Source organism: Pieris napi, chromosome 3, assembly GCF_905475465.1.
Source record: "Pieris napi chromosome 3, ilPieNapi1.2, whole genome shotgun sequence".
NCBI classification, from domain to species: domain Eukaryota; kingdom Metazoa; phylum Arthropoda; class Insecta; order Lepidoptera; family Pieridae; genus Pieris; species Pieris napi.
This window is the reverse complement of record NC_062236.1, coordinates 2,859,750-2,886,556: the sequence shown is the minus strand read 5'-3', so window position 1 is coordinate 2,886,556 and position 26,807 is coordinate 2,859,750. Positions and strand designations below refer to the sequence as shown.

Genomic DNA, 26,807 nt, shown 5'->3' with positions numbered 1-26,807 from the left:
TTAGAAAGACTGTCAACAATGATTGTTGTGGTTTTAATTCATGTCAGGGATTTTACAAACAGTGTAATAAGTTTATCCTATAAATTCTCAATCTTTCATAGTTATAAAACTAGAACTACACAATATTCCATTACTTTGGAGCTAACCAGTGTCAATATAAAGAATTTTTAATATAAAAATTTAACTAAGACAAAATTTTATGATAACTTTTGACACCAATTTCACAATCATTCAATATCAATCATAGTTTGTGCCCAAACAAGAATTTATATGTGAAATATTTACAGTTACAAAGAACTAATCTAATGCAGGTATCAAAATAAAAGAAGTGGTATTTAAATGATTGCTTGATAAAGGCTCTGAATTTTTCAAATAGGTTTTAATTTGCAATACACCTACCATTTAATTGCATAGATTGTTCTAATAAGAATAATCTGTAAAAAAATGTATAAATTTTTGTTTCCTAGGTATCAACAAGTTTCAACAGGTGTACATACTCCCACTAAAACAGGTTTATCTGGAGTAAAACAGACTTAAGTTTATGTATATCATCACAGTGGTCACATCTTTAATGTATTTAATAAAGAGTTTCCTCATTTTAAAGGTTAAACAATTGGAATTGGGAGAGTTGCATGGATAAAATCTGAGTTAAAAAGCAGTTTATTGCAAGGTCCATAAAGTAGCAATTTTGTCGCTAGGCAGCCGTCTCTACTTCCATTGGCTCTTCAGCTCCAGCTTTCTTTTTCTTCTTTTTGTTAGATTTAGTGGATGAGTTGAGAAGGGCCTGTTAAAGTATAATTATGAAATTATTATAAAAGGTTAATTTTTTCAATACCAATCATAGCAATTAAATATCTTATAGCAATCAAATGTTGTAATAGTTCAAACTGAAATGTTACAAAACAGGTCAGCTCAAAAATATTACATCCCTTTTCCCTGAGCTTGTACCAAAACACTCAATGCGATAAGAATGCTTTGAAAGATATCAGGGAATATAAGTACTTCTTTTTAATTGTTACTTGTTGGTGTAGATTCCACTTACATTGAGTTCTGGATCCTTGATGGTACGCTCGGTGTTGCATTGAGCTTTGTCAAAAGGCAGGCCAGTGATACGGTGAGTGCCACTTGGCAATAGCAACACTGTAAACTTGAATTGTGCCACCAACTCACCAGGACGCTCATAAAGGACCTAGAAGATTGTATTTATTAATCTACATAATACTAACAATATAATCAAGATCTCATATGTAAAGTTATTTAATAATTAATCATACCTGGAAAGGTTCAATAAGCTTGTGGTTGACACATTCAACAACTCCCAGTCTTGCACTTGTCTCCTTGTCAAAACTTCTTAGATTAAATGGCATTGATCCATGTTTGTTGCGAACCTATATTGAGAATAAATAGGGGGTTTGCAAATAAATCAGGTGATATAAAAAACTAATTTTTTAAGAATTTTCAATTGATATATAAATGTGGTAATGATCTATACCAACTTACTCTTAAGTAAACTGGTTCAAACACATTACATTGTTATATCCCAAAAAGAAAAGCAATACTACACTGGTAGCACTGTGCAGAAGTTTTTGGGAATAAATATATGTATTAAAATTCTAATTATATTATTACTACATAGGTTAAAATAAATTGTAAAGACTGTATATTTGTGTAATAAAAGTATTATATTTAATAATTAAGGAGGGAAATGATGACCATACATCCATACTATTCACTTCATATAATATATTTAGGAAATCGGGTTATACACTGTATTGTTTTTGTGATATTTTCAAATACAAGTTATTGCATATAAAGAAAAGGGCATACAAACCTCACTGTAAAACATTCTTGATGCTTTTAATTTTAATTGATAGATCTCATCAGTTTTCTTGTATATTGTACATCTAGTATCCATTTCACGTCCCTGTACAAAAATTAATGATTGAAATTCTTCTTTTTTCTGACCATTGAAGGTAAAAATATAATATTGCTTATACATTTTTAGTATAAAAATTAACTTGAATGTAGTTATTACTTACCACACCTTCTCCAGTAGAAATAAGAACATCCATTGCGTAAACCTCATATGTCTCAAATGTAGCCTTTTCATGTTCCTTTCTCTGTGCTTCAGTTGGGTTCTGAATAATGCTCTTCTCACCATCAATCCTGAACTGCTTCAGTTGGTGAGAGAGCATTCCTTCTATAGGCTTACAACCATATTCTGCACTTATTTTCTGTGCAACATCAGTTATAGCATAATTCTGAAAGAAAAATGATGGCCATGTTGTAAAACAATATATGACAATTAGACAAAACCAAGTTGCAGAAAATATATTGAGTAACAAACCTCATTTCCAGGCCGTAACAATCTCAAGGCGGCTTCACTAGCATGATGAGCTGCAAGCAAGACATCAGCAGCCCGGCCTGATACTTCTCCACCACCAACTGCAACAGTGTGTGCCACCACGGCAATGAATCCATCTATATGAGCTCCAAGGTCACTGTTGAAGTATACAACAAAAATGTACTAGTAGCTCTGCATAAAAATAACAAGTGGATCAAGTAGGAGACACAGCCACTCACATCAAATTTTAATTTATGGAAACATATTTATTTTAAGGCCGACAAACAGCCATGTTAGTGCATACATCAAGTCACAACTTAGTTACAAACCCGAAATCACATGAAATCTATATAACTTAATATTTATAAAGAAATTAATAGAACTCACATCTTAGCAAGATCTCCAAGCTTTAGGACATAATCCGATTCACTTGGGATAGGCGAGAAGTGGCAAATACAGTTGTTTACGGAGACACATGTTGAGAACGCTATACCCTTTTTAGAATCTTTTTCCTTCTTAAATACTTTAGAAGTTTCATCTAACAAAAGTTTATCACCAAATTCGCATATTTCTCTGACACTGGCATCGGGAACACATTTAGCAATTACTTGTTCCAGGACACCTGAAAATAATAGATGTTTTAAGTAAAATCAGATACTCTATACGCGGGATTATCATAACAAGAAAGGAAAAAGCGGTAACGTCCGCGTGGTGATGACACGCGTCCAGCGTCCACCCTTCGCGTTTCATTCAAACAAAAAGTAAACATTTAATTTTAGCGGACAAAGCATTTAGGTCGGCATTACTTACGGTTAACAATTTGCCCGGCTAATTTGTACTTGGTGACTACCAAGTCTTCAGCAATAGTTTTCTCAACTTCTTTATCGTCAGCCATTTCTCAAATATAAGTTTGGTTATGTTAAATTAATTGGTGAAGTTTCAGTGATTGGTCATTGGCCAGAAAAACGACAACCACGTGACCTCGAACGACGTCAAATGCCAGGGCCATGGCGGCTTATGGCGGGTAAACAAACCACTTTCTTTTATTTTACATTGTAGGAGTTAGCATTAAGCCTAAATTGAACCTTTTATTAAAATTAAACTGAATTATTTAATGTTTTATTTTTACTAACTACTTTACTTAACTTTATACTGGTATCAACGTAAATAAATATTACTTTTTCACCATTCCCCAAAAATCTATTGTAGTAATTTCTTATCTGTGGTCAACCGTAGCCGAATAAAATAATTTTTATACCTAATACCTATAGAAGATCAGTAAATTAAATACAAGAATTTTCCTTTATATAATATTATATCGAGAACCGACAAGGCTAATAATAGCAAAGCCATGTAATAGAAAACACGAAATTTTATAACTTTTAAATGACTATGATACGGAACCATCAACTATTAATATTAAGTATAAAGTAACGTCTGTAACTCTGTACTTTGTGGACATAAATATTTTTATTTAATTATAAAATATAAATATATTGTTTTATGTCGTGTTAATAAAAAACCAACAAGGGTAAAATCTTAAAAAAAAGCAGCTAAGCTTGTTTAAGTAAAAATCAAAAGTGACACCCAGATAGGTTTTAGGTAGATAAAAAAAAACAAATTACATATGTTTTTAATATTTCCGCATACCTATGAAATCACCCATGAATCTACCTTACAAATGTTGCATGACACAAATCTGATTTGAAAACAATAGATATTGTGATGAAATCATTTGATAGTACGCGGTAGTTAATTCAAAATTATTTATTATATTTGCAATATAATTTATATGATCATTGTGACTAGCTCGAAGCTCAATAACCGCAGTAACTGGATTTGCCACATTGTTTATATGTATGATACTTTATTTTTCGAATAAAATATTGGAGTTTAAAATGAGCTTAACTGCAGAAGAACTAATAAGTATGCTGGAGGAGAAAATACAGTATGCACGGGACTTGATAGGAAGATTACATATTATTAAAATTGTAGAAGGAGTACCTAAATTACAAAGAAAAATTCAACAAGAAATGGACTTTTTAATGAGAGTGAGTTGAAATAATGTATTATAATGTTGCCTTTAGTGTTACAATACTTTGGTTGTTGTATAATAATAGTGTAGTAGGACCTAACGTGACATGTTATAGAAGAAACTTTTCTTAAATCTAGATCATAATTATCAATTATGAAATAGACCTTTTCTGTGTTCAGAACAAAGTTAAACCTTAGTATCATATCATAATGAGACAAAATGATTATGAGAAACAAATACTAATCTACAATTTATCATTCCAGTTAAAAAAATCAAAAAAGGTTAAAGTAGAACAGTTGTCATGCTCCAATCTGAGGCATCTGGGTGCAATGGTTGACTGTGCTCTTAGGCCAGGAGTAGTATCAGTTTGTAAAATATTTCACATTAATGCTGACAGCAAACTTGTTATAGACATAATAAGTGAAAATGGAAAAGTTTGGACTAAAGGTAAAGTTTTTAATATGAATAATGTTCTTGAATACATTAAATATGTACTTTATGTTACCTATTCCATTTGTAAGTAAAGTGCAGTGTTACTTGTATTGTTTTCACAATAATTTATTGACTTACATTGTAATTATAAAATGTATAATATAAATTTACCTGTTTTAAAAATAAAAACTTTTGAAGAAATGGAATTAATCTCACAATAATCAGGAACCGCACCTGGCGTTACATGATACCACCGCCCATGGACACTTACTTTGCCAGAAGGCTCGCAAGTGTGTTGCCGGCCTTTCGAAAAGTTGGTATGCTCTTTTCTTGAAGGACCCTATGTTAAATTGGTTTGGAAATACTTCAGTGGGCAGATGGTTCCACATAGATGTGGTGCGCGGCAAAAACTGACTTAAAAAACGCTCACGCAAACTTGTAGAACGACGGACGTCGAGGTGATACATATTCTGCCTTGACGACTTATAATAAAACTCAGCTGCATGTATTAGAACGAACTACTCCTCTGAACACTCTCCATGGAAAATGCGGTAGAAGATGCAGAGAGACCCCACAGCTCTACGCAATACTAGGGGATCAAGCCTCACGGAAAGTGACTGGTCGTTCACGATACGAATCGCTCTACGTTTAATACGGTCAAGCTTTAGCCTTCCCTTCCCAATGACCGCGAAACTGAACGTCATTCGATATGTCAACGCCCAGTATTCCAATGATAGCTGAGGCTTTAAGGAGAGTGTCTTCAAAGAGAGCAGTAGCGACAAAGGGAGTTATTTAGCTGAAAATATCTGTGGCCAAGACCCATAATAAGGTTGTTGTAGCGCCACTGGATTTTTAATTTGTTGCAGTGATAGCCCGAAATCCAAAATCATTATCAGCACTTAGTGACGGAAATGCATCATATGGAGCAAGATCCATCTTAGACCAAGCAGTGGATTATGTTGAATGTGCACAATTATATCCCTGCATGTTTAAACCCCCAAAGGTATACACATATTTTTAACTTGCCAATAGTAAAATATTATTTATATTTACACATCAGATAATTAAATATTCTTTATAGTTAATTAGACTGATGCTTAAACACTAACAACCAAGAGCTACTCAGGGCTCTTTAAAATAGCTATGGTGTGTAACTTAAAACCTCGACTTTATTATTTATTATAGGATTAATGAAGTAATAATTCATATAATAAATGGTAAAAAATTTAACAAATAGTAAACATGGCTAAGAAGTAAGTTAAATTTCTTTTATATATGTTGTTATATGTTACAGGTAATTTTCGAGTTTGTAAGCGGCATTGAAAAGAATCTGGCTCATAGGCTGAAATCTCATGGGATTGTTGTAAGTGGGGAAATATTACCAAACTCCACTGATTATTTTGATGAATGTTCGGATTCATCATCAGCTGAAGACACTGGTGGAAATAGGTTCTGTTATTACCTTATTTCCTGTTAAATTTACATACATTAACAAAAGGAAATAGTTGTTATTACTTTATTTTATTACTAGCACTCTGGAAGGTCATGTAAATTGTGGATGTTTTTTACTAAAATAATTTTAGTTGAATTTACTTCCAAATGGTCAGAATTTATCAAATTAGTATTCAATTTTGATATATAGACTCTTTTTAATAATTTCATGTTAATATTTTAGTACAAATGAAAATGCAGGAAACTTCTCAAATGACATAGACATTGGTATTACCACTCTTAATTTAGATGTCACTGCTATGATGGCATATGTGAGCAACATGACAAATGGATACTGCAAATATTTGTTTAAACAAGATGTGTTAACACAACAAGCAGCCTGGGATGATGAAAGGCCTGTAAAACCAATATTAGATAAATTGTTTGAAGGTAAGTTACAGTACTTTTTAATGTATTTAATTATTTAAAAAAGGTTGAAACGATAAAACGCATTATGTTGAATAAAATCATTTTAGTGTTACCAATCCAGTTAATATTATTAGTACTTAACTGTTTGTAAAGATTTATTTAATAGCGTAAAAGAACATTGTATTTAGTAAGTAAGTTAGTAATAAGCTGTAAATCTGCCTCAATAAATAAAATAAAAAAAATTATATGTAATATATAATGCTTGTAAACTACAAATATGTGATCAATGTGTGTAAATGAGAGATATAAATCATAAGTTATTGTAACTGTGGAAAGGATAGATCTGACCTTAATACCGTATTTAATTTTAGAAAATAGCATGTCAGTTCTAAAGGGTGATGAATGATTTCATCTAAAACAATAACTAATGCTACTTTATTTTATACCATACATTATTTATCTTGTTTAAAATTTATGGTGTAATATATATACTATTTATTGCTATGAAAAGTTACAGAGTAGGGCCCAGGATTTGTGAATGATGTTTATTCTCATACTGTGTTGTGTCTCACGCTAGATGGCGCTAACATCAAAAAACATTATTAGCTAATTCAACCAGGTTAGGTAAAACTTAATGTACATATTTTCATTTTAGGTAAAAGTTTAGTTTGCTGTAGAACGGCTTGGGATAATTTTGAAAAAATCGTACAAACTTTAGGAGGACCTATGGAGAAGAAAAGAAGTATGAACTTAAAAGAAATGTTAACCATATATGATGATGACCATGGAGGTTGGTATTATTATTACATTTTGTAATCCAAAAGGAAATTGTATCAAAAAGTTATCCCTCATGTTTTGTCTTTTTTTTTTCTTTTTTTATAGAACAAATTGGCAGGAGGCATCATCTGATGTTAAGTGATAGCGCCCATGGACACTCAATGCCAGAGGGCTCGAGAGTGCGTTGCCGGCCTTTTAAGAATTGGTACGCTCTTTTCTTGAAGGACCCTAAGTCGAATTGGTTTGGAAATACAAAAAAGATTAGATTAGATTGTCTAAAGATTTTGTTATAAAATTATAAAGCTTTTGCAAATAATTATAATTATTTTGTATAATGCATTTTATAGTGTTTGCAAATTTGACCGATGATAAGGATTTTAGTTGTAAATTCTCTCCTTACTGTAATTAGTAAACATTTGGACTAATTACAAGTCTTCTTTTAGGTCCCGATGACTATCCCAGACAAAATTTGAAAGTAAGGGGTAATGTTCGACTAAGATCAAAAACAGTATTCAACTTTGGCCATAGGATTAAAGCCCTTACTGTTTCTGCTAATGTGGGATTTATAAGAGCAGCAATGCAACAGGTACAAATTATATTAATATTAGTGTTGCTCTATTGCCTTGATCTTTGTGACGTTTCATCATATAAATAAAGTTTGGTTTGTATTAATGTTAAAGAATAAACTTTTCTCTATTACTGTTATTATATATTGCTTATATTTATTTTGTCTCCTTATATATTAATTTAATACAAGTTGTGTTAAACTTGATAACCATTAAAGTCAGATCAAATCAGAAAACTACAAATTTAAGACGAGTAATATATCTTCATAAATAAATGAGTAAATTATTATTTATTATCATACTTTTCTTTTCAGGGTGTTAACTATGCTGCCTTTATTCACGAATCAAGAGCTCTTACTGAGGGAAAAGAAGGCAGTGCAACAAAAATTTTATGATCTCAACTAGCTAGTTTTATTTATAGGGATTATCTTAATACAAATTATGTCACGAAATAATTGTGTTTTAAATGAATATATTTACCTTAAATTCTATATAACCTTGTTAAAATATATATTGTAGTTTCCTATAAACTGATAAATGAAAAGATTTAAATAAGACATGTTGTTACAAATCTATTTTATTTTTATAAAACTTTTTAGCTTTACTATAAAAACCACAGCCTGCGTTCACAACCCAGCCAGATAGCTATCATACCAGGGCCGTAAAATATGGATAAAAATTATCGTATCAGTCAGGAAAATAGCTAAAATACTTTAAAAAATCATATGTAAAGTGGCAATAATATGTTGGAAATCATAGTTTAAACCTTGTAAACTTGTGTTTTTTAAAATTAAAAAAAAAATCCAAATTAAATGTTCGACGTATGGCCAGACCTGAGCTGGGATTCGAGTGGACGAGGGCACTTGATTAACTGAATATATTTGCGTGAACAGAATACACAAATATTAATTACACTTAACGTTTTATATACAATTTTTGATCTTTTCCGTCAAAGAGGAACAAAAATACGCAATATTTTATCTTTGAACGATATGGTATTCGCTTTAAGTGATATATACCTATCGTGTGTAATCATTGCACATTATTTTTATCACTTAAAATTCGTTTGGCATTAAAATGCTATCGAAGGCTTCCGAATCTGCGTCACCATACGAATCGTGGATTTTCTTGGCAGTGCATTCTGATGCGTTTTTATGCTTGTACATCCGACTGTATTCGCCTTGTGACGGCTCGTATGTTGTGCAATTAGCGTTCTTATGTTTAACTCTTTGTTTAGCTAAAAGCACACCGTTTACAGTGGGAATCAGCGTTTTATTACGCGTTTTAGTCTTAATTAAATTGATGTGACTAATAAGCGTTCGCTGTCGGCTTCTTCACAATCCATTCATTTTGCCCAAAAAATTTCGACTGGATTTATTACGTCGATGTCTGCTGGGAGCTCAAAAGACGGAAGTTGACGCCATTCATCGTCAATTATTTGATATTGATCGCTCGATACGATACGAGGCAAAGCCTCGACGACATTTTTTATTATTGCAGTGCCTTTCGTTGCTTTTAATTGCATATTTTGGATGATTTCAGAGTCAGGCACAGCACTTTTCAATAGTGTCGTCAGATGAGTCAAAGCTGTGAAGGAGATATTGTGTTTAGCCACAAAATCACACAACTTTATTTCGAGAGCTTGAGTAGCATTGGCTTTTGCAACAGTCTCATCGGTTTTCGCCATAAATGTTGAAATCGTTGGCTGAGCTGCTAGAGCCTTACGTAGATGAGTTTTCGATGCCATGTGGTTTTTGATAACAGTCAGCTCCGAACTCATTACCACGTTACACGTACGGCACTTAGCTTTATAGAGATCATGCGGCACCTTAACAAGCCATTGCTTGAACTTCTCATTCGTAAGCCAAGCGTCTCGGAATTTTTGTTGGCGGTGTTTGTTACTAACTTTCGCAATTTTTCTCGGGGGTGTCACGTATGAATCTTCATTATCGCTTGAAGATTTCATATTTTATTCTATAGAATTCACGGAGTGAAAACAATACTTGTATTTCATGTACAACCGATATATTTCTTTCTTGGAATGAATTCTCTTTAATCTTGAATTATACTGACCCCGCTAAATATTTTAACGGTCGAATTCGAAAAGACAATAACAGATAACTGCTAACACTTCTCCACAGTCCACATCGAACGACGATATCGATATCGATCGCTAATTGGAAGACAGTAGCAACCAATGAAAGGATTGCGCCATGAAGCAACAGCAAGTGTTCCTAATTAAAAGAATGAGCCAATAGATGGCACTGACACTAAAAACTGTAATTGTTATTGGGCTATTGGCTATCTGTGTAATCATCAAATTTTTCATCAGAATGGAAATTGTCGTACAATCTGCGTGCGATAGTCGCGTAACATCGTACATTGTACGTATAGTCCTTTTCATGAAAGAAGTCCCCCAGACGCGGCGCTGCAATCGCATTACGTAATGTTGCCATTTATGAGTAAAAAATTTGCCTATTTTAGTTACATTTAGCAGATGTAATTTATCAAATAATATTATTTTCTGCATACTTCGATGAAACAATATTTCTGTTATGTAAAAAGTATATTTTTATTAACTTATATTAGCGGTGTTCTACCTACTTACAGGGAAAAGATGAGAAAATAGGGTAAAGAAAAGCAATAAAAAAATTTAATTCAGAGTTTTATTGCATAATTGTTGGGATACAATTTTTTTCGAAGTACACGCCGCTGTTATACCTTCGTTTGTAATTATTCTTGTTACAGTTTTCTCTGACACACCTGCAATTAAATTATGAAAAATTAATAATAATAATAACTTTAAGTTTATAATGCTTATGTAATATGTAATATATGTTTTAATGGGGACCCGTAATGGTTTTAGGTTATAAATGCAGTTTTATAGTCCTTGAGAAACTAAAACATAAGGTGCAAAAAATTTTGTTCTACGACCAAAACTGACAAAGTTATGGGCAAAATACCGAACAAGGTTTTCTGACCGCGCGAATACAAGCGATGACGTCACAATTTCTCAACGCTCGCCGCTGAACCACAGCGCGCCCCGCGCTGTTTATTCTGTTCGCGATACTCGTCCAACACGGAGCGTAACGTCACCAGTTTATACCCAATCGATTAATAAGTGATTTGATTTGTTTAATATTAGAAGGTTTTATTATAATATAACAAATCAAAGGTAGAAACAAGGTAGATATCGGTTTTGAGCAAGCGCAATCCGATAATCTACCTAAATGGTATTTGATTATCTTAGTAATCATTTAAACTACACAAGCGCTGAAATTCGTGGTTGGAAACTTCAGAGGTAAGCAAATCTCATTATCAACCTAATCAAAACAGCAGGATAATAAGTAGGTCAGGAATACAGGGTCGTATTCAGGCCCGGGAAAATTCCCAGTAAGGTTTATGGATATGAACATGTTGCCGGGAATATTCTTCTCAATGTTTCTGCGTGCATTGCCAGTCGGAAATCTTATTGGGAGTTAGTTCCTAGTATTGTTAGTAGGTAACGGACGGCACATTGCTAGTAGGTAAGTAAGAAAAGTGCCCGACGAAATGATTAATTTCATTTCAATCTCATTGACTTACGTATTGTTGTCGTCTAGTTTTGTCAGTGCAAATGAATATAAGAAGCAAAGTAATTGGTAGGTATACTTTATTCGTTTACCTTAGATTGTTTGAACAAGCAATCCTAATGAGATCGCTAATGTATACGTATTCTAAACGCTTACGATTTTTTTTTTCAGGTCAGGGCGTGAATCATATGGTGATGAAGCTGTGGGATTTGTTCAAGTGCAAAAAACAGGAGATATATGCACAGTCAAAGCAAAAATTACACCAAAACATAAAATAAAGGGTAAAGCTTATTGCTGCATTTACTTGTGATGAAACACAAGAAATAATACTAAACATTGAGTGTCATGATTGTGCTGCTCAACTGGGAGGTTGTAAGCACGGTGTAGCATTTCTTATGTGACTTCACAGACGAAGCGAGGAACCATCCCCAACAGAAAAAAGTGTTATTGGACTAAGCCTAAATTAGCTACGGTGGGCACCACTTTAAAAATTATAAAGGCTAAAGATATGGGATCAGGCACACCAAAAAATCAAGATGACAGTTATGTTAAAGGTCAATTTGTAGAAGCTGTAAAAAAACGGTACAAGAAAAATCTATATATATCATAACCAGCTGGCACAACCAGCTGGCGTACCACAAAGCGCGTTAAAAAAATGTCATTACATGTATTAATAAGTGAGTTTAGAAAAGAGGGTATAGATATAAACGATGCAGCTCATTTTATTGACTTCTGCTCAAATCGGATGACTATAGATGACTGTAGCAAAGCAGAAGAAGCAACATTATCGCAAGCTGATTCACCATTGTGGAGGGAACTAAGATACTGCAGAGTAACGGCGTCAAAAATTCACGAAACTGCAAACTGCAAGACTGATGGTGTTTTAGTTGAACAGATTTTCGGGGCATCCATACAGGAGACAGTCGCTATGGAAAGAGGAAAACGTCTGGAACCAGAAGTAACAGCAGTGGTGGCTAAACTAAACGTATTGTAAAAATATTCGCAAAGAGTTTTTAAAAAAAGGCGTAAAATACGTCTAGCGGTTTTCGCGTGAAAAGCGTTCAACAGACAGACAGACAGACAAGAAATTCAAAAACAATATTTTTGGTTTCTATTGCGTGTATGGAGCTCTCATAACTCGATTATTCATAAAAATATTCAATGTATAGAATTCACTTTGGCTACAGTTTTATTACCTACAGATACGTATTCCCCAAAGCGGGAATGTTCCCCTTTGTTCCGGCATTGGGAAATATTCCCGGGAACGGCACATTTCATTTATTTGAGCCTCAGTACGACCCTGGGTTTTACCAGACTACTGAGGAAGGGTTATTAGAAACTTCACTACTTACACTTTTTATCATTTATTTATTCATTGAAATATACCTGTATTTTTCTTTAACATTCCTAAACAAGTTTTACTAAGATACTGTTTACCACATAAGTAATGTAAGGTGTACTGTCACCCCTCTTCATGACAGTACACCATTTGTTGCGCACTTTCAGGTCCCTTGGGCACATTAAAAAACAGTTTTTCAGGTGTACTAGTTGAAGTATTAGTACATTTTGGTACTATACAGTACTTATAATGCGGCATATTTTCACATAAAAACCAAATAATAACCAATAAATAAAAACAACACGACCCGCGAAGATCGAGTGAACTTTAATAAATGAATGGCGGAGAGCGAGCGCGCGGTCGGTAGGGAAATCGTGACGTCACATGAGCATTTCGGCCGCGCCGCGGTAGGCTTGTACAAAATGTGTAATATCTTCGCAACCAATTTACCGATTTCAATGATTTAAAAAGTATTGTACCTAATCGAGTAAAAGGAACACGATTATATAGATAATAGATGTATTTTCCGACTTGTTACGGGGACCCGTTTCAGTTACCTAGTTTCATCACGTTATGTATTTGTTAAATTTTTCGCAAAAACGAATTTATATCATAAAAGTCCCATCAATACAGCAAAAAATTATTAAATGGCAACTCTAAAAAGTACCTGTTATGGCGGCAACTCTCTTCCGAACATTGTTTAGTGGTATTAAAACACCTTGATTCTAATGTTCTGCTTCACATAACTCTTTCACCTTTATTATCATTTCTCGAACCGAACTTTTTACAACTTTTGGCATTGTAATCAAACTTTAAAATGCACTAAGCTAGTTAAAAATTCACAAAAATCTACCACATCAAACCAACTTCATAACATCGACGAATGAGAACATTGCCGACCTGTCAAATTTAGTTCCAAAAATCACCGCGGGACTTCTTTCATGAAAAGCACTATAGTTATGAAATTACCGCACATGTACGATAAATATCGTACGGTCCCGAACGCTGCCGCGTAGTTTGAATGTAGACTGTGGTTGTATCTATTTTAATATTAATTGTCAAATGCGACAGTTGATCAAAAGTGAAACGTAATAACGTCACTACAGAGTACAGAGTACAGTCTATTGTCTAATGTTTACACCGTTAGTCCACTGACCACTACCGGCTACACTGAATAAACATCTATCAGCTGTTTAAATTAACTTTGTAATTTGATTTTAGTAGTGATTAATAATTTTATATTAATTTAAATTAGATTTAATCATATTTTAGCTTAATATTTCGACACACATGAAATGGAAAAATATCATATAGTACACTAAAAACTAAAAAGTATAAAATAATGGATTGTGAAGCATTAGACACTCAAGTGTTAGCTGAAAATGTTTCGTTTTTGAATAACTGTTTTGACAATTCATTTAATGTAAAATGCTCATTAATAGAAGTTAAAGAATATGTATCACAGGAAAAAGAAAGCTTTAATAAATGTAATGTTTCTTTAGTTTCGACTAAATGTATAAACAAGAAGCTGCAATTAAGCAGCTTAGATTCCAGCAGTTATAATACAGATGTTTTAACGAAAAGTACTAAAGAAAATAAAGATTATAAGAATGACTTGAGAAACTGGGGGCTGCCTAATGAAATCGTTATAAAATATGCTCAAAAAGGTATACATAAAATGTTTGATTGGCAGGTTGAATGTTTAAGTAATCCAAAAGTATTATTTGATTGTAAGAACTTAGTTTATTCTGCTCCAACGTCTGCTGGAAAGACATTAGTTGCGGAAATATTGACTATTAAGACTATTCTTGAGAGACAAAAGAAGGTTATCATAATTCTGCCATTTGTTTCCATAGTTAGAGAAAAAATGTTTTACTTACAACATATTCTATCTAGTTCAGGGATTCGTGTTGAAGGGTTTATGGGATCTTTGTCCCCTCCTGGTGGGCTTCAAGCAGTACATATAGCTATATGCACCATAGAAAAAGCGAATAGCTTAGTAAATAAAATGTTAGATGATAATAGTATCTCTGATCTTGGGGCTATAATTGTGGATGAACTACACTTACTTGGTGATCCTCATAGAGGATATATTTTAGAGCTTCTCCTGACTAAAGTGAAGTATATTTCAGCACAGTTAGAAGATGTGCAAATTCAAATTATTGGCATGTCTGCTACACTGCCAAACTTAGAAGTTTTGTCAAATTGGTTAGATGGTGAACTATATGTAACAGAGTTTAGGCCAATTCCTCTAGATGAGTTTTGTTTGGTTGACAACAAATATTTTGATAAGACTGGTAAGCCTACAGGAACTGTTGAAGTAATGATTGAGAATAGTGATAGTGACAATGTTCTTAATATTTGTTTGGACACAATAAAGGATGGTTGTTCAGTATTAATATTCTGCATGACAAAAAGTAGATGTGAAAATCTAGCTCAGAGTATTGCCTCTTCGTTTTTTAAATTAGGTTGCAGTGGCCAAAATATTGGCTTGACCTTGCGTGAACAACTTAAGACAGATATCATTGGAGAAGTTTTAGAACAACTTAACAACTGTCCTGTTGGTTTAGATCAAGTGTTGAAAAATGTTATCTCTTTTGGTGTTGCATATCACCATGCTGGTCTAACTTTTGATGAAAGAGATATCATTGAGGGAGCTTTTAAATCAGGGGCTATAAGAGTCTTGGTAGCAACATCTACCTTAAGTTCAGGAGTGAACTTACCAGCAAGAAGAGTAATTATAAGGTCACCTGTTTTTCAAAGACAGCCTATAAATATTTTGACCTATAAACAAATGGTTGGGAGAGCTGGTAGAATGGGTAAAGATACAAAGGGAGAAAGTATCCTCATATGCACAAAGTCAGAACAAAAGGCTGGTTTTGATCTTATGATGGGAAATCTAGATCCAGTAAAAAGTTGTATTGAATGTGAGGATAAATTTATGAGAGCTGTTATTGAAATGATAGCTAGTCAAGCTGTGTGCACTAAAGCTGAATTGGAACTTTATTCGAAATGCACTTTATTATTTAACCAGTCTTCGGACTCTTCACCAAATTCTCTTCTAAAGGATACTTTAAGACAGTTAATTGATTATGAACTTATAAGGTTTCAATTAGTTGATGATGAAGAGCGTTATGTTGCTACTTCATTGGGAAAGGCATGTTTGTCTTCTAGCATGGCACCAAATGATGGATTATCTCTGTTTTGTGAATTGCAAAAGGCTCGACAGTGTATAGTACTAGAAACTGATTTACATCTTATTTATTTAGTTACACCATACAGTGTAAGTAGTCAATGGGCAGATTTAGATTGGCTTCATTTACTTACACTATGGGAATCACTTACAGCAGCTATGAAAAGGGTGGGAGAGCTTGTTGGTGTTCAAGAGAGTTTTATCATTCGATGTTTAAGACGTGGCGGAGGAAATAAAGCAGCATGTATAAAGAAATTAAATGTTCATAAAAGGTATTTTATATATTAATTAGTAACACAAATGTTTTTTGGCGTATTGAAGACTACTTGCAGTGTTGGCCTAGTGACTTCACCATGCGACTCTCATCGTTGGGGTCGTGGGCTCGATCCCCGGCTGTGCACCAATGTGCGCATTTAACATTCGCTCGAACTGTAAAGGAAAACATCGTGAGGAAACCTTCGGTCCCAATTAGGTGATCATGAAACAGATATAGAAAGCTGAGGCCCAGACCTCAAAAGGTCTGCCACTGATTTATGTTATTGAAGACTACTGATTTCATTGCGGTTTTAGGTTTTATACTGCTTTAGCATTGCAAGATTTAGTGAATGAAGTGCCTCTTCCTGAAGTGGCTGCGAAATTTCAATGTGCTCGTGGTTTTTTGCAAGGTCTTCAACAAGCTGCTGCCACTTTTGCAGGTATATAACTTTAAGAATGGCTTTATTTGGTTATGACGTAACACTAAATCGTATCAGTTATCAATGCGAAAATGGATTTATTCAGTCTTTACACAGTACAACTAGGTACGTTAATTTCTATAGAGGGTTCGTTGGATATAGGACGTTCAAATATATGTTGCAATTTGTAAATGTAATCTATTTTACACACATTGTACCTTTTTAATTTATCGCTTTATTATTGCAGGAATGGTCACAGCTTTTAGCAGACAATTAGGTTGGAAAAATATGGAATTGCTCATATCACAATTTCAAGACCGACTGCATTTTGGTGTCCATTCAGAACTGTTAGAGTTAATGAAATTAACTTCATTAAATGGCGTAAGAGCTCGAACCTTGTATAATGCAGGATTTGAAACAATTTCAAGTATAGCTTCAGCAGATGTGAATATTATTGAAAATTCTTTACATAAGGCCGTGCCTTTTCAAAGTGAAAAAGGTGGTGAAGAAGATGACGACTCAGACGTACGAAAACGAAATAAAATTCGAAATATATGGATTACTGGCTATTGTGGCATGACTGCAAGGGAGGCTGCTAAGAACTTAATTTTAGAAGCAAGAAATTATTTGCAATTAGAAATTGGAGTTAAAGTAATAAATTGGGAAGATAAAACTATTCAATCATTGCACGAAAATCCAGTCCAGAAAAGTGAAGTTGATACGGTTTCTAAAGTTATTGGTGAGGAAATAAAGATAGGATGTTTATTAGAATCAGAAAACCAACTGTCAGAGAGTATACTTACTGGCACGGAACTTGAAACAGAAAATACAAAAGATACTGTTTTAGTGGTTTCTAAAGCACAAAGCATAATGGAAAGCAAGTGTAAAATTCGTAATAATAATGATGAAAACAAGGATATCTCTGTCCGTAAACAAGAATATGAAAAGAAAAAAGAAGAATTGCCTGTTGAATTTAAGGAACCTGATATTTTGTGGGATTCATTACAAATAAATGAAACTGCCTTAGAAAATATCTCGAAATTGAAGCTGACAGCTCAAATCGTTTCACCAAATATAAGTTTTGGTGAACTTGAAGATGTCGATTGTTCCAATAGAAGTTTAACAGGCCAAGTCAAACATAACAGTAAAATTTTGAAAGACATTAGTTTGTTTTCATCTGAAGGTGATAATTCTAGTCTATTTGAAGATAGCCTGCCAATAGATTCGATTCCTAATACTGTGATCGATACAAAAATGGAATCTAAATGCGAGAAAACGTCACATTCTGATTATTTAAATATTAATTCTAGCTCAATTTTGGAAGCATTTAAAATCACCGTGGTTGATAATGATGAAAACATAAGACTATTTTACGTAAGTGATGATAGTGATGATGATGTAGATAATAGTAAAGATATTAAAATAGAAGAAGTCGAAAAAAAATTAAGCCAAGTTAAAAATGAAGATAATGAAGTAATATCAACACAAGAAGTGAACGAACTATGGGTTAAAAAAGATTTTATAAGTCCCTTAAAAAGGACTCAACGTTCTAAAACTTCCTCACAACCAGTAGTAAAAAAGAAAAAACTAAAGAATGATTCCAAATCATTTTTAAAAATCGTATCTAGTCATAACAAAGTAAAGATGAAATCAATGAAATCAAAATTGTTTAACATTCAAGTGAATAATGAAATATTTGAATGTTATATACTAAGAGACAGTGATATTATTGAAAATCTAAATGTTCTTCATAGCTCTGAGTTTGCAAGTTTAGTATTGACGACTCAAAATGTACCACCATCAAGTTTGATTGGAAATACTATTTTTAATAACATAAAGAAATCGGAACCGTCTACCTATGGCATTACTATTTATTGTCCGTATCAATGTATTTTTTTAGATTTGTCTAGTCTTGATATACAACAGTTTACATTGAAATTTATAGAAACATTTACAAACTCTATGTGTAAAATAAGATCTCTATCAGTGATGAAATTATATTTAGATTTAATGAAATTATTTCAATGCGAATTGAATAAAATATTTTCCGATGTCCTATTGTCGGAATGGTTTATTAAAAGTGAAGAAGGCTTTTCAAGTTTTCAGGAATTGGTACGTACTGCAATTACGTAACCGCAAACAATTGCTTTTACTGAGTTCATAACGCCACATATTATACATACTTTTAATTTATTTTTTAGGCCAAAAAATATTGTGACTTGGACTTATCAAAATCGAAAATTATAGTCAACAGCACTGAAAAGAGTTATAAAAAATTGGATAAAATCGAAGATTCCTGTCTTAAAGCATGGCTTGTGTTTAATATCGCCGCTAAACAGGAAAAGTTTCTTTTAGATAGATACCAATTTGCACCAAATATAATGAGTGAGAATATTTATATTTTAACGCTTTAATACAATTATGATAAACTAATTAATATAATCAAAAATTAATTAATAATTATTTCGTCTTATTCTTAATTCTGATAATTATAGTTTTATAATATGTATATAACTAAGGAAAACAATACGCAAAAAGCAATATAGTACACACACCATTCGAACCAGATAACGTAAATGTCGTTATAACATTTTTGTATGGAAAACTTACAAACGGAAGCTCAAGTTCGATTCTACATATATTAATAGAAATATCTATACAAGATCAAATTTATGTAAAATACCTTAATCCATACAAAAATCTATCGTTACTAATCTATTACGATAACTATTATATTTTACTATTTTTAATAAGTTCGTTCATCGTTCGTACTAAGTACGTACTGTTCTTTAAAACTAAATATCTAGTTTTGGTACATGTTAAACTTTATTGACATGTGCAATCGTGATAACGCTACTATTTTTTTTTTCTATTATAGTTTGAGAATAGAGTATTATTTAATCGTTTCATAACATTATTTAACATATGAGCTGTTTTACAGATTTAGAAAATCAAATATTAAGAATCCTTGCGCTGAGTGAATACCAGGGTATAATGGTTGATAAGGAGCTTGCGTCTCAACTTTTGATAGACGTAAAAAGCTCGCAAGAAGTCCTACAAAAGAAAGCCTATAAGATATGTGGATACCACTTTAATTTCAACTCGTCCAAGGACGTAGCTAAGGTATATTTATTAATATTTCAACAAATTTAAGAGTAAATTTTGTTTATTTTGGTTAACAAATTTTGATATGGGGTGATCAAAAATGTATTTTGGACACCCTATTACATTTTTATTTATGTTATTGTCTTTGGTATACGCCAGTAGCACGTTAATAAAGTTCTAACAAATAGTTTTTTTCGAATGGCCACATTATAAGTATTTTTTCAGGTGCTTGGTATATACAGAGGTCGCAAAGTGAGCACCAAGAAGAGCGTGTTAACTTCGCATAATAGTCCGATGGCAAGCATCGTAATTTACTGGCGGAAACTGAACTCGATTCTCACTAAAACTCTGTATCCACTTACGGAAAAGGCTCACATATATAGCAAAGAAAATAGGTGAGTATTTTCTAATTCTAAAGCCACTTTTTTACTTTTATAGGTATAAAATCGCTATTGGAATCATAGAGCAAGCCTGGACGTGGTGATAACATAGCGTCTCATAGGTTCTTGATTTGATTTCCGGCTAAACATTAAAAGATGTAAATTTCTTATCTTAAAATTATTATCTAATTGTGTTTTCAGAGAATTACAAAATAAAATACAAAACAAAATAAATAGTTTACTTGAAATCGAAAATAAAGTTTTTCATAACGACATACTCGTACAATCTTGGTTGTAAAATCAATAATACATATTAATTAAGTCAAAAAACACTTCTTTTAATGGTTGTGTTGTACCAACTGAGACATAACTTTAAAAAAGCGGCAATAGACGCTCAGTCTTCTACGACAAACGTTAATGAACAAAAAAAAAATCAGTGGCGCTACAACCGTTTTTTAGGTCTGGGCCTCGGATTTCTGTATCTGTTTCATGATCATATTTTGTTAATCTAATCGGCAAGTAGGTGATTAGTCCTGTGCCTGACACTCGCCGTCGACTTTTTGGGTCTAAGGCAAGCCGGTTTCCTCACGATGTTTTCCTTCACCGTTCGAGCGAATGTTAAATGCGCACATAGAAAGAAATTCCATTGGTGCACAGCCGGGGATCGAACCTACGGGATGAGAGTCGCACGCTTAAGCCATTTGGCCAACACTGCACTTAATAAACAAAATCAAAACTTAAAAGATCCATTATTAAAAATATTTTAAATAAAGTAACAAAATATCGATTATAAACATTGTCCTCATTCATCAGTCTGCGTAAAGTTTACGTACGTGGTTTCAGTATACACCGCGAGCTTATGGCACTGATCCAAAACAAACGATCGCTGTAGGCTTTATTTTGTACTTTTTCAACAATATTTCTTGTTCAATAGTTGAATTTACGTGTCCCGAATTAAATTATTTTATTTCAATGTATAGTGTTTTGATACTTTGGTGTATACGGGGTATTTGTTAGGCCTCATGTGATGATGTAACACCATTGGATCATTACATATTAATTCTGGATAAAATGCTTTCACTTATAGTTATGTGTAAACTTGTATTACACTAATATTATAAAGAAAGATTTGATTGTTTTTTTGTTTCTATTAAATAGGCTCCAAAACTACTGGACCGATTTGAAACATTCTATCTCCATTCGAATCCGACATTATCCCTGAGTAACATAGGCTATATTTATTTACTTTATAAAACGAACGTCCGGCTTTGCAAAGCCGAGACAGGTCATTATTTTATATTTCGCCTTATTTTTTAAAATATTATAAATAATAAATTGAATTAATATAAGTTTGAGGGTCGCGTTCCACTTCTTGTCTCAGATGACAATCATCTACATCAAATTTCATATACGAAAAATAATTTGCTACTATACTCTGATTTTTAATCTCGTCGAATTCTGACATTTTATAAATGTTGCTACTAAATAATATCTTCACCGAAAAAGGGACAAATTTGACCCATTTTAGGGCAATACTACGTATTGTTTATGTTTTACCTACACAAAGGTAAATCTTAATATTTTCTTACTCAAGTGACCTAATACAAAAATAACAAATATTTCAATATCACGAACAATATATCGAATTAACTTTAATAAAAATAAAATGTTATCTTTGTGCGTTTTTTACTGTTTGTGATGACAAGGGACGTAATTATCACTCGCCGTAAAACCACTTTTAATGTTGAGCACCGCACTTAATAAAATGGATAGATTCACTAACAAACAAAATGTTTGTATAGAGTCACATATTGACTCGTATTGAAATTGAATAATGTGCCCGGCCAAAAAGGTTTGTAATCTCTGAAATGTCAAAAAACTATGGCTGTCAGAATTCTACGGAATTAAAAATCGGAGTATAATAAATTGACGTTTGAGTACGGACCTATCACTTTCAGTTACTAATATTAGGTTAGGACTAGTCTTAAATACTCCCCCATACTACGAAATGCCAATGTTATTTCAAGCATTCGGCAAAATTACATTTTCCGGTTGGGGTATGAATAAGTAATTTGGTTTGCAGAATAAATCCTTCGTACACGATGTTCACTTGCACCGGACGAATTAGTATGCACGAGCCGAACCTACAAAATGTGCCGAGAACGTTTTCTGTACCCCTCGAGTACCTTGAACTAGGGGATTTTGAACCTTGTGACGACGTGATAGAGTTCAACTGTAGGAATATATTCAAAGCCTCGCCGGGTTTTGTGTTTGTCTCGGCGGATTATTGCCAGCTGGAGATGCGGATACTAACTCACTATAGTAAAGATGCTGTGTTGATGCGTATTATGGCGTCTGATGTTGACGTTTTCAAGTCAATTGCGGCATCTTGGGGCGGGATACCCGAAAGTCAGGTAACAATTGTTTTTAATTTCGTAAGATTTCAGAGGAACGGGATAAGTTTGAAGGTTCAGTTATAGTCCCTAGAGCAATTCTCGCTTTAAGTCGGGATGAAATTCTGGAATTTAACTGATTATTATTTAAGCTTGGATCAGTTCCTAAGCGACTTCGTAGTTTGTATGTAAACTTTGTGCCACTTAAAAATTATGGGCATTCAAATTTTGTATAACGGTGAGAAATATATCATGAATTCATAATTCACAGTTTCTCACTCCGTACTTACCTTTCTTCCAAAAACATTATACATATTACCTATGATTATGGTTTTTCAGTCTTTTGAATGGTTTGATAAAATCTCTTCCGATAACGCATTATAAAAAAAACAAATATTTGTAGGTAGACGACGATCTTCGCCAAAAAGCGAAACAGCTCTGCTACGGTATCCTTTATGGGATGGGCAACCGCACTTTGTCGCAGCATCTTGACGTATCAGAAATGGAGGCCGCGGTGTTCATGGACAGTTTTTACAAAACATATCCAGAAGTAAAGAAATTCACCCAAAATATTATAGAGGAGTGTCGGAGTAAGGGCTTTGTTGAGACTTTGATGAAACGGAGGCGTTATCTACCCGATATTAATAGCCAAGTACCGTCGAAGAGATGTGAGTAATTTATTTATCAATATATCTTCTTTGTGTTGTTAATTTCAAAGAAACTACACAAATTTTCTTTCGTGCACTTTTTATGATTTTTAAAAACATGTTTATAAACGAGTAACACATTTTTTACATATTGTACACACATATGTATGTACTTTAAATTGCTGTGTTGACATTTTCTTGCCTATTATTGTATTTCCCTTTATTTTACTTGTGTTACTTATACTTTTATAAATGAATCTTATCTGTGAAACACTTTAAAGACACGATACTTGTGATGTGTCTGTCATGTTTCCTTATTGATTAATAAATACATACTCATAAACTATACAAGTACATATAAATTAGAAAATGAAAAAAATAAGAGTGTAGGTAGCTAGAAATATCCGTATCATAAATTTTATCATATTCCTTTAATATGAATTAGGCTCTTGTAAAAAATTTCAAACTTAATTGACAACTTTATATTAACGAACCTTCAAAGCGTAGCAACAGTACAAAATAGTAATGTTACTTATTTGAAGTTAGCTGGGCAAATTTTGTATTGGACCATAACGATTTGGGTAATTTGTAACTGAGCCAAATTTGACACTACATCCAGATGGACCCATAGACTATGCGTCAATAGACAAAAGTAAAATGTAAACGTCATTCGATTCAGCAAATATTTAGTTTTGTCACGAGTTAATTAAAATTTTACATTATTTAAGTTTCAACAATTTGAAACAATACACCTTTCAAATCTTTGATGACACAGTTTTGCTCTTTACAGCGTCTCGTTAAGCATCTTTCCTTTTATCTATTCGATTAAAGTTTCAAACCTCTAAGTAGAATTTTGCTTGATCGAACCGAACGAACTCCCGAACTTCATGTCATGCTAATCGAATATTCCGTCTGGGAACAATAGTTAGGATAATAAAAAGGCATTTTATTCTATATGTCAAAAGTGTTACGTCAATTCGGGGACTATTATAGTATCATTGTATAAATATTTACTTGTTACATTATTATCATTGTATAAATAATTTCTTTAGGTATTACAATAGTGCATAAATTGTTTATAATGTCGGCCTGTTTATACAAAGAAAAAGTTAGTACGGTATATGCTACCATGGGCGTCAATGTTTTGTATGGGAATAACATCGTAACCATGGTAACAGACCCACTACTTCCGCTGCTAATAAGGCTGAAAAAAGTGTAAATATATAGTAACACTATTATCAATGTATAACTTTTTTCCTCTAGGTATTAGTATTACACGCACACTTATCTGTGTATAAATAAAATTTTACAATTACATAACATCACTGATCCAAACCGGGTAACATCAGTTAGGTAATTGGACATTAAATTTCGTAAGTGAAGTACACCGTTCAACGAATATATAGTTTACGATTAGAAAAGATTAGAGATCCTGAGTGCACATGTTCTTTATACTTTTGTTTCACACTGGAACCTATTTCACCTGTTTTCCATACGAAACCTATTAATTATTAAAAGGCTAACCTGGATGATCACATAAATTATTAAAAGGCCGGCTACGCACTCGCGAGCCGTCTAGCATTGAGTATCACTTGACATCAGATGAGCCTTCTGCCCGTTTGCACCCTGTTCTATAAAAAAAACGTGTGTGTACTTTGTTCACGCGTTAGAAGTTATGATTCTTTGGCGTAACGACATAAAAATCTTTTCAAAAATTTTATCTTTCGCCTTATTCTACGTTTGTAGAAAAAACTACACTAAAAATGGAAAAAAATCACTCATCATTTTTTCCAAACGCGAAAAAAAGTATAACTTCAAAAAAAGAAAAATGTTGACTATACCTTACTTCAGGGTGTCGGTTTTTTGTAACGGTGTGAGCGCGCATCGTAAAAATGTACACTCATCATTTTTCCCTAACGTGCCAAAAGAAGTATAACTTCAGAAAAACTAAAATGTTGACTATACCTTACTTCAGGGTGGCGGTTTTTTGTAACGGTGTGAGCGCGCATCGTAAAAATTTACACTCATTATTTTTGCCTAACGCGCCAAAAGAAGTATGACTTCAAAAAACCTAAAATGTTGACTATACCTTACTTCAGGGTGTCGGTTTTTTGTAACGGTGTGAGCGCGCATCGTAAAAATTTACACTCATCATTTTTGCCTAACGCGCCAAAAGAAGTATGACTTCAAAAAAACTAAAATGTTGACTATACCTTACTTCAGGGTGTCGGTTTTTTGTAACGATGTGCGCGCGTATCGTAATAATTTACTCTCATTATTTTTACACAGAATTTAAAATTTTAATACAGAAGTATAACTTCAAAAATAATTGTATTTATAGGTACTGCAGAGCGACAAGCGGTTAACACAACGATACAAGGCTCTGCTGCAGATATAGCGAAGGCCGCCATGTGTGCTGTAGATAATCATTCAAAACCCCACCTAATCCTTCAAATGCACGATGAGTTAATTTATGAAGTACCAGAAGCAAAGAAAGCGGTGTTTATAAAAGTGTTAAAAAGAGCAATGGAAACCACAGTTAGTCTAAACGTTCCGTTACCTGTTAAAGTGCGGTGTGGGAAGACGTGGGGTTCGTTGGAAGAAGTTAAATGAGCTTAATAATGAAACCCCTGTGATATTTACGCCTTATTACATGCATTTACCTAAAACGTCCAGTGTTTCATTTCCTTATATTTATAGACTCTTTTCGTAAATCAGTAGTAAATAAAATAAAAAAAGTGCGTGCGTACATATAGTACACATGTCAGAAGGGAAAGTTCTTTGGCAACTTAATTTTTAAGTCTTGTTCATATTTATACAAATCTAAAACTTTTAGATTTCCGAGACTTAGAGGGAGGGAAAAAGGAAGATATGTTAGAAATTTAATGAATGAATTGTCATTAAAATGTGTGAAAAGTGTCGTAAATTATAAATTTAATTTTTAAATTTATTTATTCGAAAATAAAAACGTTGCATTTTAATTTACAATTCATCATAAGAGATTTCATTAAATTATTTTGCATAAAATATAAAATACTAATATTTCATAAATTCTCTTTACAAAATTTTAATTTTAAAAATAGAATTTCTATAAGGTAATTCACCCTTCTCACTGTCTCTCAATCGCTCTCTGTGTTTTCTTCGACAAAAACGCTGCACATCTTCGTGACGTATCCGTAAAAATTTACCCTCATGCGCCTAAAGAAATTTCACTTCAAAAAAAACTTCAGTCGAATATTCAAAAATGTTCATATTTTTAAATTAATTAATATGTAACATAAATTTACAAGTTAATGTTCGCCGCAGGCTAAAATAAATCATTACTTGGGTACTTTATTATCTTACCAACACTGCATTAATTAAAAACAAAATCTTTGGTTTAAACCTATTTTTAATATAAAATTGCAAGTTATAATTAAAGGCCCAAAGCTAGCGAGCTTAAATGCAATTAGGCTGAAACAAAAGCCAACGAATAGCACTTCGCGAGGCT

At 33.0% G+C, this 26,807-nt stretch overlaps 3 protein-coding genes and 1 long non-coding RNA gene across 4 annotated transcripts; 3 read left to right on the top strand and 1 right to left on the bottom strand.

The window, feature by feature from the left end:
• Nucleotides 1-3,337, bottom strand: LOC125063206 (proliferation-associated protein 2G4). Its single transcript, XM_047669506.1, has 8 exons — nt 3,155-3,337; nt 2,732-2,966; nt 2,348-2,501; nt 2,040-2,261; nt 1,832-1,924; nt 1,275-1,388; nt 1,043-1,189; nt 1-784 (listed from the first exon to the last, which is right to left on the bottom strand). Exons 1-8 carry the CDS (start codon nt 3,237-3,239, stop codon nt 695-697), a joined length of 1,140 nt encoding a protein of 379 aa, XP_047525462.1. The 5' UTR covers nt 3,240-3,337; the 3' UTR covers nt 1-694.
• A 487-nt stretch (nt 3,338-3,824) lies between these two features.
• On the top strand, nt 3,825-8,571 carry LOC125063205 (UPF0415 protein C7orf25 homolog). Its single transcript, XM_047669505.1, has 8 exons — nt 3,825-4,395; nt 4,643-4,826; nt 5,678-5,814; nt 6,106-6,260; nt 6,487-6,692; nt 7,327-7,461; nt 7,892-8,034; nt 8,329-8,571. Exons 1-8 carry the CDS (start codon nt 4,204-4,206, stop codon nt 8,407-8,409), a joined length of 1,233 nt encoding a protein of 410 aa, XP_047525461.1. The 5' UTR covers nt 3,825-4,203; the 3' UTR covers nt 8,410-8,571.
• A 2,288-nt stretch (nt 8,572-10,859) lies between these two features.
• LOC125063789 lies at nt 10,860-12,333 on the top strand. Its single transcript, XR_007119568.1, has 2 exons — nt 10,860-11,315; nt 11,758-12,333. It is a non-coding gene; the product is annotated as an uncharacterized LOC125063789 (long non-coding RNA).
• A 1,716-nt stretch (nt 12,334-14,049) lies between these two features.
• Nucleotides 14,050-25,986, top strand: LOC125063625 (DNA polymerase theta). Its single transcript, XM_047670162.1, has 9 exons — nt 14,050-16,390; nt 16,689-16,813; nt 17,040-18,904; nt 18,994-19,177; nt 19,734-19,915; nt 20,123-20,292; nt 22,361-22,691; nt 23,074-23,338; nt 25,659-25,986. The coding sequence occupies exons 1-9, from the start codon at nt 14,268-14,270 to the stop codon at nt 25,928-25,930; spliced, it is 5,517 nt and encodes a 1,838-aa protein (XP_047526118.1). The 5' UTR covers nt 14,050-14,267; the 3' UTR covers nt 25,931-25,986.
• The last annotated feature ends 821 nt before the right edge of the window (nt 25,987-26,807 follow it).

Coding starts and splice junctions, on each gene's coding strand:
- LOC125063205 (XM_047669505.1), top strand. CDS start 4,204: ATGATACTTTATTTTTCGAATAAAATATTGGAGTTTAAAATGAGCTTA. Junction 5,815..6,105: donor GCATGTTTAAACCCCCAAAG/GTATACACATAT, acceptor TATATGTTACAG/GTAATTTTCGAGTTTGTAAG. Junction 6,693..7,326: donor ATTAGATAAATTGTTTGAAG/GTAAGTTACAGT, acceptor TTTTCATTTTAG/GTAAAAGTTTAGTTTGCTGT.
- LOC125063206 (XM_047669506.1), bottom strand. CDS start 3,239: ATGGCTGACGATAAAGAAGTTGAGAAAACTATTGCTGAAGACTTGGTA. Junction 2,262..2,347: donor TGTTACGGCCTGGAAATGAG/GTTTGTTACTCA, acceptor TTTTTCTTTCAG/AATTATGCTATAACTGATGT. Junction 1,190..1,274: donor AGCTTATTGAACCTTTCCAG/GTATGATTAATT, acceptor ACAATCTTCTAG/GTCCTTTATGAGCGTCCTGG.
- LOC125063625 (XM_047670162.1), top strand. CDS start 14,268: ATGGATTGTGAAGCATTAGACACTCAAGTGTTAGCTGAAAATGTTTCG. Junction 18,905..18,993: donor TTTCAAGTTTTCAGGAATTG/GTACGTACTGCA, acceptor TTTATTTTTTAG/GCCAAAAAATATTGTGACTT. Junction 20,293..22,360: donor ATATATAGCAAAGAAAATAG/GTGAGTATTTTC, acceptor TTTGGTTTGCAG/AATAAATCCTTCGTACACGA.